This window comes from Podarcis erhardii (genome assembly GCF_964252035.2).
Source record: "Podarcis erhardii genome assembly, chromosome: 2".
NCBI classification, from domain to species: domain Eukaryota; kingdom Metazoa; phylum Chordata; class Lepidosauria; order Squamata; family Lacertidae; genus Podarcis; species Podarcis erhardii.
In genome coordinates, this window is record NC_138498.1 from 107,795,334 (window position 1) to 107,810,305 (window position 14,972).

The window sequence follows — 14,972 nt, forward strand, 5'->3', positions numbered from 1 at the left end:
TCTTCTGTTCCAACTTTTGACATAGAATTGGCAGCCATTTCCACAGCTGTCAATGTGTACTGAAAACTGAACTGGACAAGCAGCAATACAGGTGTTACAGGTGGCATCTAGAGTTACCTATGTATTTAAAAAAAAACGCTTAAAAAATTAAAGCAGACAGCTTTTCTCATCACGTCATCTGCATGCTGGGATAAACGACACCTAGGGAATATCTGTTTCAACAGGCAGAGAGCCCTGTCAGAAAACAGCTGGTAACTTTGGTCAAGCAAACCACACACGAAGGTTTACCTTCTTTCATCTAGACAAGCTAACAGTTTTGGCCTTCAACTGGCAGGGCCACTGACATGGGTGTAGCCAAGGGGGCAACCCCCCCAAAAAAAATCAATAAAAACACATAGCTAACTGAGGTCTTGCCCCCCCCAACAAAAGACCTGCCCCCCCAAAAAAATCTTGGCTACGCCCAGAGCCACTGATCCCAATTTTATGACCCAAGACTTGAGTGAATACAACCCTATATAAAAGCTAAGCCAAGCCATGCAATCCCAGGCTCCTCTATAGACTGTACCCCCAAGTTTCTGCTATCATAAAAATTCAAAATGGCCGCCATCCATTCCTTTCACAGCGGAAGACACCGGTGGGAAAGGACGCAAAGTCCAAAAATGGATTGCAGGTTGCAGTTTGGTATAGGGGAGAGTCCTGGAAATATAAATGTCTAGCAGGTAGAAAAACATCTGTTTTGCCACTTGGGAAAATGCCCTGCCACTCGACAAGTACCTGTGCAGCAGAGCTCTCAAGTCCCGTCCCATCCCCCCCGCTTCCCTTTTCATGAATCCCTTCTCAAGAGGCGCGTTTTTCATTTATTCGTTGAATACTGTTGTTCTACCGAAACAGGAACACTCACATTGGGTTTTTAATCGGACAGGAGGGGAAGGAAAGGAACGCACACCGCCGAACACCAGCAAAGCTGCATTCTCTTCTACATTGGTCCTTAGCTCTAGGCTAGGTAGCAAACATTGGGCCTTCCAGGTTTTTGCTGAACGGCCAACTTCCAACACACCCCAGATTATTGGTCATGCTGGCAGAGGCCAATGAGAGTTGGGAGTCCGGCAACGTCCGGAGGGCACCGTGTTGACTACCCCTGCTTTGGCTGCCTCTCTCCGCTGCTTTAAACCAAGGGCGGGCAGACAAACGTCACAGTCTAATTTCATGTGGGTGGCTGGGAAAGGAGCAAAATGGGGGGGGGGGGAGGTGGAGATGAAAAGGCAGGGGAGAAAAGGACGTTATCCCACCCACTTTGGACCCGGATCCTACCCACTGCTAGCATGCAGCCCTAATGATTACCCCCACCCACTCAGGAATACAACCCCCCCAGCAGGGGAAAAAAGTTCTCCATGTCTGATTTAACCCTCCTGTGTCAGGTATGGCCTATTCCTGGATGTGCCCAGCACAGCCATTCCTTATTCCATCCCCTATCCGTTGGCTGGAGACGTCATAGTACATTGCGAGCTCTTACTTTCAAAATCCTTTCCCACCCCCACCCCCCACCCCCGAAGTCATCTGAAAAGGGTAACAGGAAGGATGCCGCAAAGATAGGAAAACAGTCCACAAGCAGGAATACAACAACAAGGGATTTCAACTACTTTTGGCTAAAACAGAGATAACGACAGCTTCCTAAGAGCAGTTCAGCAACAGAATAAGCAGTCCAGAGGGGTTGCGGCATCTTCATTCCTTCAATAATAATAATGTTGCCCCAAACGAGACTGACAAGAGGCGGCGATGCGTTAGGTACAAGGTCAGCCTTCCCGTTGCCAGGTGACCCCGGCATTCCTTTCATAGTTTCCCTCCGCACGGAAGCTCGGGCCACACCTGTACATCATCTCACCTGGTTTGAGGGCGGTATGGGAAATGCAGACCTATATCCATGACAGAGCCACTGGGGAGAGAACCCTAACAATCCAACTGGGGGGGAGAGAGAGCTTTAAAGCCCCTGCCGTACTGGAAAGAAAAAGAAAAGGGGGGGGGGAGAAAAGGAGCGCTCCTCTTATCGTAAAGGAGAGCCACCCCTCCGTTCGGCATGCTGCCCTGACGGGCCTTCGAGAGCTGCTGTTGGCAGGAGCTTCCTCTTCCCACGAGATAAGCGTGTGCGTACACACAGGGGCGGCGGCCCCGCAGACTCCACGTGGGGCGGACAGAGCCACGCCCTGAAGCACTTCTCAGTTCAGCAGTTTCAGCTGCCCGGTCACCTGGTTCACCATCTCTTCTTCCCCCATGATGGCGAGGACTGTGTGGGAGCCCGTCGGAACCTGGAACACAGAGAGGACACCCCACAGCTGGGGCAAGCAAAGCACTGAGGAGGGAGATGCCAGAGAGCTGGGGCCGCACCTCGATCGACCGTGTCCTCACCCCTGCTGTATACTTTCAAGTGCTCCCAATGTGGGGTGCAACATCACTGAAGCAGTCAAGTACAACATTTCCTGTTTGCCCAGAGTGGACACACAGGGGAACTTTGCTCCAGCCAGGAGGACTTCCTGTCACACCTGGTCTGGAGCATCCTTCCCCTGCATGTGACCAGGTAGATGGGCGTGACCCCGGCAGATCCTATAAAGCGGCTAGTCATGCAGCCATCTTTCTCTTAAAGGTAAAGGGACCCCTGACCATTAGGTCCAGTCGTGGCCGACTCTGGGGTTCGGCGCTCATCTCGCTTTAATGGCCGAGGGAGCCGGCGTACAGCTTCCGGGTCATGTGGCCAGCATGACTAAGCCACTTCTGGTGAACCACAGCAGCGCACGGAAACGCAGTTTACCTTCCCGCCGGAGTGGTACCTATTTATCTACTTGCACTTTGACGTGCTTTCAAACTGCTAGGTTGGCAGGAGCAGGGACTGCACAACGGGAATTCACCCCGTCACAGGGATTCGAACCGCCAACCTTCTGATCGGCAAGTCCTAGGCTCTGTGGTTTAACCCACAGCGCCACCTGCGTCCAATCTTTCTCTTACTCTCTCTTAAAAAAAAAATTATTGCTCAATTTCCACATAACAAATTATCAAATCATATAATCACCTACATAATTAATAATCCCCTTTTTTTTATTCCCCCACCACCAAGGACTTCCCTCAGCTCCTCTCCCTGATTTCGCTGCATGTATTTTCTCTGCATATATTAAAATTGTATATATCCTTACATATCTGTCCATCATGTTATCAACAATAAATTTGTGTACGTTTATTCAAAACCTGCCAAGGAGTCCACTTCATTTTGTTGTGTTTTTAAATAATTTGTATAAAGTTCCCATTCCTCCGTGAAGTCACAGTTGTCCTTGTCTCACAATTTGTATGTCAATTTGGCCAGTTCTGCATAGTTCATCAATTTCTCTTGCCACTGGTCTTTTGTCGGGGTTTCTTCATTCTCATCTTCCTCTTCCTCTCTTCATCCCTTCTCTCCATTATGCCTTTTGCTATCTGCTGGTTCTCAGCCAGCAGCACATGGACTCATCCCTCACAGAGAACAAACCCACACATTTCTCTGTAACTGTAACCAGGGCCGGATTTAGGTTTGATGAGGCCCTAAGCTACTGAAGGTAATGGGGCCCTTTATATGCCCAGCTGTCCTTTGTCAACAACAAATTGTCAAGGTTTTTTTTTGTGTTGAATATATGCTATAAGGTAATTTATGGACCTAATAGGTCCATATGTATGTAGGTTTTATTTTATTTGTTTTTATATTATATTTTGGAAATGTACATCCAGGTTTTTTTCCCTTAAATTTTTTTGGGAGCCCCAAGAGAGGGGGCCCTAAGCTATAGCTTGTTTAGCTTATACGTAAATCCGGCACTGATTTACTACAAGCTAAAGCCTGCTTTCAGGACCGTACTGTGAACTGAATGTAAGTAAACCTTATCATTACTTTTAAAAGAAGACTGTTGTGTCATTATTGTTTTGAAGAGGGAACTAAAGGGGATTTACCAGGAACAATTCGATCTGGACAAGCCAGACTGGATTGCTTAACTCAAATGGTTCTAACGAATCTATCAACTAGCTTCCTGTAATGTACAAGGGAATGTGCTCTGCTACTAGCTCATTAGCATGAGTGAGGAAGGATATTATTTAATCAATATATCCTCTCCTGCTATCCTCAACATTCCCACAATCAAGGTATCGGGAGATTATTTTGCTGGGCTACTAGTTTAAACCAGATCTTTGTAAATAAATGACATTCTTGCTGTATGTGGGGGTTTTTTTGGGGGGGTAGGAGGGGATTCGAAAGAAGAAACTGTTGAGGTCAGCAAGATAGCCTCATCTAAGTTGGATTAAAAAAAAAAGTGGATGTGAATTTTGAATGTCAAGCTGAATTTTTCAGGTTTGTAGCTTGCTCCTTGGCAGCAAAGGATCTTTCAAAGTGGCAATTGTACAGCTGGTCCGCAGAACACAGCTTTTGTTATCACCTGGAAGGAACCTTTCAAAAATAAAAGTTGCGCAAGTTTGCAACTCTGCTCAATATTGTAGGAGGGGAACCTTAATAGACACCAGTTTCAACTACAGGCTTAGAAACAGCATTCCAGTGCTTAAAAGGCAGAAGCTTCGTTTATTTTATCTCTAAGTCCTCCCACAACCAGGGTTTTCCAGCATTCAGTAGAAACTTTCATCATTTCAAAACCTACTGCCCTTAATGATCCTGCCCTATAAAAAGAGAGCCCTAACTAGAAAATAAAAACATCCTTTTGCTCCCTTTCAAGTTCTGAAACCAAAATTAGGTATTTGCAAACATACCCAATCTGCCCAACAAAGAAGTCAACCCCCCCCCCATGTGCAGAAATTAAAGTCCTCTTTTCTTACATACCTACCTGCTAGCATCCCTGCAGAACACAAGAACCAGGTACATTCGCTTTGTTCAAGGCAACATAGCTAGGAAGCGCAAACCGACTTTCAGAGTCTTTGGCCAATTACCTGGGTCCTCCCTGCATCTTGCACTAGGTATGTAGGCAGCTCCAGGCTCAGGGCCAAGGCGTGGAGCTCCAGCAACTGGTCAGTGTTGGAACCCTGCAGTACGACCTTCTTTGCGCTGAAAGGCAAAGCAATCTTGAGTGTAATACCAGCTCCCACTCCACCCTGGGGCAGAATCTTGCACCTCCAGCCCAAGAGTCTGCCCTAAGGCAGCTGCAGAGATCAGCAGCCCAGGAATTAGGGCCTACAAGTCTATTTCAGAGACTACAAACAGAGCAGCATTGTGTGCCAGGGATCAGGCACATGCCAACCTGCGTACCTGGAAAGCTCTCAGACCTCCGTGCAGGACTGGCACAAAGATCACGTGTATTTTGTTTACAGGACTTAAAAACCTTTTTTCAACTGATGTGGAGGGATCCACACCCATGCCCCCAGCACTGCCTGTGTGACCACCTCACACACACACCCCAATAAAAAAATCAGCGCATGTGACACTAAAACATGCTCTGCAGGGGTACCAAGCTAGATGTGCTGGACTGCTAGATTCATAAGGTGCTCAGCAAGCCAATTAAAATATCATAAAGCCCCTTGACTATGTCATCTGCTGGGTCAAAGCGGAAGTACTATGATCAAGGCTTCTGGCCTGAATCAACAGACTATAAACAACCGCCTTTAAGCCCTTCCATCTTGCCAATGCCAACATGCTAAGTTGGGAACTGACTCTGAACCCAAGCCAGCATCTTTGATGCACCTTCTTCAGTTCATCTGGGAGAGACTTGGGAGGAGTTTGCTCTGGCTCAGCTTCGACCCAGACACATGGTGCCCCTTCTGCAAGGTCTTAGGACATGGGTAGGCGAACTAAGGCCCAGGGGCCGGATCCGGCCCAATCGCCTTCTAAATCTGGCCCACGGACGGTCTGGGAATCTGTGTGTTTTTACATGAGTAGAATGTGTCCTTTTATTTAAAATGCACCTCTGGTTATTTGTGGGGCGCAGGAATTCGTTCATCTATTTTTCTCCAAAATGGCCCCCAACAAGGTCTGAGGGACAGTGGGCTGACCCCCTGCTGAAAAAGTTTGCTGACCTCTGTCTTAGGAGGCTGGTGCCCTCCGCAGGCCTGATTCCCCTTCTGCTTCCTTACCCTTGTTCATCCCATTGGTTGATGATGTCCCGGTGAGACGACTTCTCCTGCAACAACTGGAACAGGCCAACGGCAGCATGCCCCACTTGAGCGGCGATCTGCAACAATAAGCACCAAGAATCAAGAAAGGGAAAGAAGACAAGGTCCCTACCAGAGAGGAACGGCAAACCAAGCTGATGTACTATGCCAAAATGGCAAAACCGACTGGGAAACTCAGAAACCAAGAGGACAAAAAACTTCATAAAAGAATGGAAGAAAATTATAAGTTATTTAGGAGACCACTGTAATGAGATGGAAACATTGGCAGGATTTTGATTTCATTTGTAGTTTAACACAATACCATGGACAATATGGACTGATATAAAAGTCAGGAGTATGGAATAATAATGAAGTTGTAAAGGTTCAAAATGGGACCCCATGGGGGGGGGGAGTGGTGAGATTCGGAGTAATCTCTGCACATGGATTTATATTTGGATTTTTATAACTTTGTATTTGTAAAATTAAATAAAAATGAATTCAAAATTGGGGGGGGGGGGAGCTTACACCAAAGCATCGCTACAAATCTGCTGTAGCGACAGAAGAAGACAGCCTGCTGCTGAGATACCTTGCCATCACCTGCAAGGCGCAGGCTGGCAAAAAGTGAGGAATCATAACCCAAATCATCTTCTAGACAGGACTCAACAATAGCAGGTTGACTTATTTCAGTAGCAGCTGCGTCAGTATTGTTACTGGGCCTCCATCCACAAATTTACTGCAAAACCAGGAGCCCCTCATTACCCAAGGGCTCTTGCTCGCTTTCAGTTTTCAGCCTTGGATAAATCCCCTCGATTGTGTAAGCCAAGGATGGAGAACCTGAGAACCATCTAGTCCAGCCCTCTGCACTGCAGGCATTCTGCCCACATGTAAGCAAATCAGCAAGCAAAGCCAAAGGCCACTTAAAAGGGCCGGAACACAACCCATGAGTAGCTTTACCTTTCCAGTCCCCATGGAGAGCTCCATGTTCACCACAAAGACCATCTTATAGTAACCGCTGCCTTGTGCATCCTCTTCTTCCTGGAAGGAAATGATGATCAAGTCCCTTTCGTCACAGCGTAGTCACCCGCCTCTCCCGTTTACAGCTCAGGATCACAGATAGTTGCGTTATACTGAGTTAGGCCACTGGTCTAGCCATCTCCGTATTGACTTGGCCAGCAATGGTCCTCCAGAGTTTCAGCCAAAGGTCTCTCCTAGCCTTGTCTCTGGAGAATGAATCTGGGACCTTGTACATGCAAAGCCACTGTCCTACAGCCCTTCGCCATTTCCCACAAGCCTGGTCTGACACCCAGGTCCTGCCCACACTCAAATATAGCTGTTAAATACCTGTGGAATTAGGTCTGTTCTACTTCACCATGGAAAGAGGTGCTAAGGAAGCCTTTATGAGGGTCTAGTGTATTGCAATCACTTCACCAGAATAACAGGGTGAGGCAGTTGCGGGACCACAAATCTCAGCTATGTTATTTACACATGACAGCCCTTCAGCAGGCCCGCTGCAACCTTCCTTCTGCAGCAGAGCTGAATGAACTATTATGATTATTCTGAATATGTAGACTAGAACTCCGAAGGGCTAAGGATAAAGGTTATGTTTTATGTTGTGAACTGCCCTGTGATCTTCGGATAAAGGGAGATATATTACTAATTTTTTAATTTAATTTTTTTTTTTTACTACTATTACTAATACAGTGGTACCTCGGGTTAAGTACTTAATTCTTTCCGGAGGTCCGTACTTAACCTGAAACTGTTCTTAACCTGAAGCACCACTTTAGCTAATGAGGCCTCCCACTGCTGCCAGAGCACGATTTCTGTTCTCATCCTGAAGCAAAGTTCTTACCCCGAGGTACTATTTATGTGTTAGCGGAGTCTGTAACCTGAAGCATATGTAACCCGAGGTACCACTGTAATAATTTCCTGCCACTAAGATAAAGGGCAGATTTTTCCTTTTTCCAATTTTTTTTTATTAAAAGGACAGATTCTTCCCCAAGGAGTTTTAATCAGCACAAGGCTGGGGAAAGAGGAAACGTATTTTCCTGATCTAACATTGCTTTCAGAGCAGGGCCTTTATAAGGTTTCTGCTTCCCCTTGCAAAGAGAAGATCATTGTCTCAATTGGGGCAACAACTGGCTTAGTTTCTTAAAGCCAGTTGTGCTACTGGCCCATAGGGAACAGCTAACAGTGCTCCCCCAGGATTGTCTGAGTTATTGATTTGGGCTGTACAAAGGAAGGCAATCCTCAAGCCGTTCTGGGCCTAAGTCATTCAGGGCGTTGTACATAGAAGGATAGAAATGTAGAGTTAGAAGGGAAACCCAGGGTCATCTAGTCCAACCCCCTGCAATGCAGGAATCTCAACTAGATCACACATGACAGATCCACACATCCAACCTCTGCTTTAAAACTTCATGGAAGTTGTCTCCCACACAGGGTGGGAAAAGGAGATGCTGAAGGCATTACTTAGAGAGGGCGCAACACACAAAGTCCGCACCGACTGCAGAAACCCGGAGTATTGGCAGGCAGCTGGAGGTTGGAGCCATGGCAGATTGTGTGGGCTCAGTCCTTTGCACGGATCTGGTACAAAAACCTTGAACCTGGCCCAGTAGCAAATGGGAAATCTTAGCAACAACGTCATGTGTTGGTGGTAGTCTCTTTCCTGTCTAGCCATAGCATTCTGCACTAACCAAAGCTTCCAGACCCAAGGGCTTTGCACTAGTCAAATCTTGAGATTACCAACACGTAGATTATGCATATTGTAAATCACAAGTGGACTTGCTTTATATAAAAAGCAGGGCTTCTCATTTCGCAGGAGGGATGTCTTCCTGCAGGTGCCAGTACCCCGCCCCCAAAGATCAGTAGGCTTTCTGTAAACACACTCCCCCTTCTATTGATTTAATGCAAATCCAGCATTACCGTCTTCAGTGCATATCACAAAAATCTAGGCGCTAAATACTCTTGTTGTTGGTCATCCATAACCATTCAGTATGAACCAGTTAAACGGCACTGTACCAAGTTGCATCCTAACAACCAGATAGGTGCGATGGATGGGATCTTTCATTAAGTAGGTTAACAGAGCAAAATGGAGAATGAGCGGAAGAGCTTCAGTTATAAGTATTTAACATGTTTATACGTAGGTGTTTCAGACACAGCTGCTCACAGAGTAGCTAAAGAATAATGGCTGTGAAACAGGCAGCAGCGACTAGTTTCTATTGTCACAGGTCACCAATGTGGGACCCAAAGACATACATATACATGCAAGAGGCCTTCCCTGACACTCACAGGTTCCTATTATTTCCACTAAAATTAGGACTGGGGAGGTTAATCCTCATCTGCGCTTTCCAGGAAAACCACACGCGCGCAGATTGGCGAGTGGGTGCGGGGAGGAAGCAAAAACCCTTCTTTCAAGGGATGGGGAGTAAGAATGCGTCCACGCGGTTGCTGGGCACGTGTGTACCGTCGCAGCACGGGGTCAAAAAAATCTCAGAGAGTTGCTCAGTCGCCTCGTGAGGATCACCTCGGGGCGCCACACCCTCCGACGCGAGAATCCCCGATACCCAATTCCAGATGGTGCGCGGCCGCAAGAAAGAGGCGCTCTTCACATGCTCAGAAACCGCGTCAGCAAAAGGAAAGGTTTGCAGGTCAAGGATTGAAAAAAGCGTAGGGCAGGGTCGATGAAACAAAGAGAGAGCAGTGCATTGGGTTAGGCCGGAAAATGATCCCCGGTGGGATCAGGAGGCAGGAAAACGGGATCGGGCGGGGGAGATCGGGAGGGGATTACCTGGGAATCGAGGCCGCTGCTGAAGTAGAGCTGCGCCGCCGCCTCGGCCGAGCGGCCCCCGGTGAGCGCTAGAGCCTGCGGGAAGGGAAAGGGAGACGGCCGTGAGGATCGGCTGCAGGGGGTGGATCCCGGCCCACACCCGGCGCCGCCAGCGCCACAAGGAGCAAGCGGCCCCCCTCCCCCAAGAGATCCACCGGCCGACCCACCCGCCGCGCCGCCACCTCGGGGATGCCCAGCTCCAGCAGCGGCGCGACGAGAGACTCGTCCACGCCCGAGTCCGAGTCCAGCGCTTGCGACTCCATTCTTTTACAGCTGCTGCTGCCGGCGCTCTGCCCTCCGATTGGCCTCCTCTGCCGCCTCCCGGCCAATGGGAGCCGCCCACCGCCGCCGCCGCCGCCTCTCGGCCAATCGCCGCGCCGGCTCCCCGAGGCTGCGGCCAGTGGCCGGCGCCCGCCGAGCGGCGCTTTCCCCCCTCGTGACCGCCGCGGCCAGTCCAGGTTCGTGAACTTGCGCGCGCCTTTGGTCGCTTCTTCCGCACGTGACGCGGCCGCGTTCCAGCCTCCCTGCGAGGTGGGCAGGCGCGGGAGGAGGCGGGCTTTCCCTTGCAGGAGCAGCCGCCAAAGAGGGCCTTGCAGATATATATGTGTGTGTGTGTGTGTGTGTGTGTGTGTATTATGTACTATATTATTTTATTTATAATTATTTTTATTTATAATTAATTATTTATAATTATTTTTATTTATAATTTTTTATTATTATTATTATTTATATATTATTTTATTTATAATTATTTTACAAATAATTGTTTACAAAATATTTATATTATTTTATTTCTAATCACACTTACCGTAAATAAGAATAAAAATCTGCACCCACCACCAAGTATGATTTCAATGCGTGGAATGGGTGTTTGAATGAACAAGACCATGCAAAAAACAAACAAACCGCCAATTTGGGGGGTGGGGAAGAGGCCCAAAACCTTGCCTATGAATGTTGGCAGTGCACGGTGAAGAGAGAGCAATTTTGTGGAGCGGAGCGTCCACACTTGGCAAACCCACACCGTGATCAACTCCCGCCGGAAAACCAATGTCCCCACTGTGGAAGGACGTGTAGATCCAGAATTGGCCTCCACAGCCACTTACGGACTCACTGTTAAGACTGTGTTTATGGAAAACAATCTTACTTGGCTATGAGTGATCTCCAAAGAGAGAAGAATTACTTCTGGGTGGGCAAGTATAGGATTGCCTGAAAACCCTGAATTAAATTGTGACAGACTGCACTTTGAATTAAATTGTGACAGACTGTGCTTTATGCATTATTGTTTAAACCCCACTCTTTACATTACATGCTTCTTTTACACCCATGTGTATAAAAGACGCCTGGACGGTTAAGTCCAGTCAAAGGCGACTGAGGTGTGGCACGCATCTCGCTTTCAGGCCAAGGAAGCCAGTGTTTGTCCACAGACAGCTTTCCGGGTCGTGTGGCTAGCAGGACTAAACCGCTTCTGGTGCAACAGGACACCGTGACGGAAACCAGAGCGCACGGAAACGCCGTTTACCTTCTCACCACAGCGGTACCTCTTTATCTACTTGCACTGGCGTGCTTTCGAACTGCTAGGTTGGCAGGAGCTGGGACAGAGCAACGGGAGCTCACCCCCTCTTGCGGATTTGAACCACCGACCTTCTGATCAGCAAGTCCAAGAGGCTCAGTGGTTTAGACCACAGCGCCACCCGCGTCCCCCATGTGTATATGTCCCTGTGACAACTGTCTGCTCTGCTCAGCATTATGAGGCAGTAGTGCAGAGCTTTCCAAACTGTGTCCAGACACGTTAGTGTGTCGGCTGCCGTGTGGGTGTGTTGCATTAATGCTCCCTGTGCTCCTCCTGGGGTTGGAAAGAGGTTCGTTTACAAAAATAAATGTTGGAAATGTAAAGAGACTGAAGGTACATTCTTTCACCTTTGGTGGACATGCCCAAGGATTAAGACATTCTGGGAGATGATTTATAACGAAATGAAAAAGGTATTTAAATATACCTTCCTGAAGAAACCAGAGGCCTTTCTCCTGGGCATGGTCGGCCAATTGGTGCCAAAGAAGGACGGAACTTTCTTTATGTATGCAACAACAGCAGCAAGAATACTCATTGCAAAATATTGGAAGACACAAGATTTACCCACCTGGGAAGAATGGCAGATGAAGTTGATAGACTACATGGAATTGGCGGAAATGACTGGCAGAATCCGAGACCAGGGAGAAGAGTCGGTGGAAGAAGAATGGAAAAAAATTAAAGATTATTTACAGAAATATTGTAAAATTAATGAGCTTTAGAAAAATGGTGGAATGAAGTTATATGGCTTTGGCAGAAATGTTATAAGGAACTAGGTACAGATAGACTGTTAATGTATTAAAGGGAAAAAACAAGGTCAGAATATGTTAAGATTAATTACAGGACAGAAAATAGAGGAAGATGGAAAGGAGTTGCTGAAACAGTTAATTGTACTGGAATACAAAAAGGGAGGCATGAGGAAGTCAATGAAACAAGTGAATGAAAGATAAGCTTGAAAATATTGGAAGTGTTTTTAATTGTTTTTGTTTTGTTTCGTTAATTTAATGTTTTATGTAGTGTTTTTGTTTGTTTTTGTATTGTATTATATTGATTTGTTTAATTCTTTTTCTTTCTTTTTGTAATCTTTAAATTCTTAATAAATATTTTTTTTTAAAAAAAAAAGAGGTTCGTTTAACCTCGTTTGCTAGTAAAGCTGAATTCCTGTGTCACGAAATGATGCATGTCTAAAAAGTGTGCCACCAACATGAAAAGTTTGGAAAGCTCTGCAGTCGTGGCTGCTGCCCATTGAAAATGAAAGGGCAGAAGGCAGGGAGGTCAACAGCAGGGGGAGCCAGAGCCAACAACAGGCAGAACCAATTAATCCTCATTTTGTCCCCTATTCCCCTCCCTACAAGGCAACACTGAGACCACAGAGGAGGAAGTCTAGGAAGCCACCTCCTAGACTAGTTGTAAGAAAGAAGGCAGGGAGCATCTGGGCTAGTAAGGGCAGACTTGAGGTCAGTGGGGCAATGTCCATTCACAGTAATGGGCAACCTTCTGCGGCTGGGGGGCTCCCAGAGATAGCCAGCTAGTAAGTAACATTTTGAAGTAAGTGAAACCATAGTAACATGTAGTAACATTCTGAAGTCAGTGAAACTTGGATGATGGACTCAAGGGCATCCTGATCAAATTTGCAGATGACACCAAACTGGGAGGGGTGGCTAACACCCCAGAGGACAGGATCACACTTCAAAATGACCTGGACAGATTAGAGAACTGGGCCAAAACAAACAAGATGAATTTTAACAGGGAGAAATGTAAAGTATTGCACTTGGGCAAAAAAAATGAGAGGCACAAATACAAGATGGGTGACACCTGGCTTGAGAGCAGTACATGTGAAAAGGATCTAGGAGTCTTGGTTGACCACAAACTTGACATGAGCCAACAGTGTGACGCGGCAGCTAAAAAAGCCAATGCAATTCTGGGCTGCATCAATAGGAGTATTGCATCTAGATCAAGGGAAGTAATAGTGCCACTGTATTCTGCTCTGATCGGACCTCACCTGGAGTACTGTGTCCAGTTCTGGGCACCACAGTTCAAGAAGGACACTGACAAACTGGAACGTGTCCAGAGAAGGGCAACCAAAATGGTCAAAGGCCTGGAAATGATGCCTTATGAGGAATGGCTAAGGGAGCTGGGCATGTTTAGCCTGGAGAAGAGGAGGTTAAGGGGTGATAGCCATGTTCAAATATATAAAAGGATGTCACATAGAGGAGGGAGAAAGGTTGTTTTCTGCTGCTCCAGAGAAGCGGACACGGAGCAATGGATCCAAACTACAAGAAAGAAGATTCCACCTAAAGATTAGGAAGAACTTCCTGACAGTAAGAGCTGTTCGACAGTGGAATTTGCTGCCAAGGAGTGTGGTGGAGTCTCCTTCTTTGGAGGTCTTTAAGCAGAGGCTTGACAACCATATGTCAGGAGTGCTCTGATGGTGTTTCCTGCTTGGCAGGGGGTTGGACTCGATGGCCCTTGTGGTCTCTTCCAACTCTATGATTCTATGATTCTATTCTATGATAAACCATAAACATTGTCATCCGAAGAGCCCACCACCACTACCATAAGGCCAACAAGTCCACAGTCTAGATAGAACAGCCTTTCTCAATGTTGGGTCCCCAGATATGGTTGGACTACAACCCCTATCATCCCTGGCCACCTTTGGTCCTGCTAGCTCGGGGTCAAGGGAGTTAAAGTCCAATGCCTGGAGACCCAAGGTTGAGAAAGGCTGGTCTAGAATTTCCACTGTGTTGCCACTAGCATTCAAGTGGTGATTGGGGGTGGACAAGCAAGAAGGCAATGCCATTGAAGGACACCGTTATGGAGGTTGTGGGGAGGGGAGAGAGAAGTGCTTATGCTTGGAGCTATGGAGAATTGTTGAGGTGGGAAGGGAGGGGGCTGTGGTAGCTCAGTGTCAGAGCATCTGCCTTTCATGTAGAAGATTCCAGGTTCAATCCCTGGCTTCTCAAGGAAGGTACTAAGATGATGCTCCTGTCTCAGATCCCGGAGAGAGTCTAGTAGCGTAGACCAGTGTTCTTCAACCTCATGTCTCCAGTTGTTGTAGGACTACAACTCCCATCATTCCCAAACTAGCCAGGAATGATGGGAGTTGAAGTCCAACCACATATGGAGACATGAGGCTGAAGAACACTGGTGTCAACAGTCCTGAGCTGGATGGCAAAATGGGTTTGACTCAGTAGAAGTCAGCTTCCTAGGCTGCAGCAGCAGCAACAAGAAGGACTCTTGACTTTCCACCATGAGGAGTTTTGTGCATGCAACTGTTCGGTTTAAGAATTTTGGCCAATTTTGCAAAAAATAAAAGTATGGAACCAGAGTTACGTATATTTACACCAATGCATCCTTTGCTACAATTCATTACGTTTTATTTTGCTAAACCAGTCGTGATCATTTCTGTATGTTTGCATTCTGTTCTTTGTTTGTTTCCTGCATGAATACACACAGTTCCGTCTTCTTCAGATTAGCAGGCCATTC

At 47.0% G+C, this 14,972-nt stretch overlaps 1 protein-coding gene across 1 annotated transcript; it reads right to left on the reverse strand.

The window, feature by feature from the left end:
• Positions 1–834: 834 nt before the first annotated feature.
• PTRH2 (peptidyl-tRNA hydrolase 2) lies at positions 835–10,395 on the reverse strand. Its single transcript, XM_081854014.1, has 6 exons — positions 10,090–10,395; positions 9,884–9,958; positions 7,054–7,134; positions 6,082–6,179; positions 4,945–5,059; positions 835–2,303 (listed from the first exon to the last, which is right to left on the reverse strand). The coding sequence occupies exons 1-6, from the start codon at positions 10,183–10,185 to the stop codon at positions 2,214–2,216; spliced, it is 555 nt and encodes a 184-aa protein (XP_081710140.1). The 5' UTR covers positions 10,186–10,395; the 3' UTR covers positions 835–2,213.
• Between the last annotated feature and the right edge of the window lie 4,577 nt (positions 10,396–14,972).

What these genes read in the sequence shown, in the direction of transcription:
- PTRH2 (XM_081854014.1), bottom strand. Translation starts at nt 10,185, where the DNA reads ATGGAGTCGCAAGCGCTGGACTCGGACTCGGGCGTGGACGAGTCTCTC. An exon ending in CCGAGGTGGCGGCGCGGCGG is followed by an intron (nt 9,959 to 10,089) that starts GTGGGTCGGCCG and finishes CCCTTCCCGCAG; the next exon opens with GCTCTAGCGCTCACCGGGGG. An exon ending in AAGATGCAGGGAGGACCCAG is followed by an intron (nt 2,304 to 4,944) that starts GTAATTGGCCAA and finishes TCTGTGTTCCAG; the next exon opens with GTTCCGACGGGCTCCCACAC.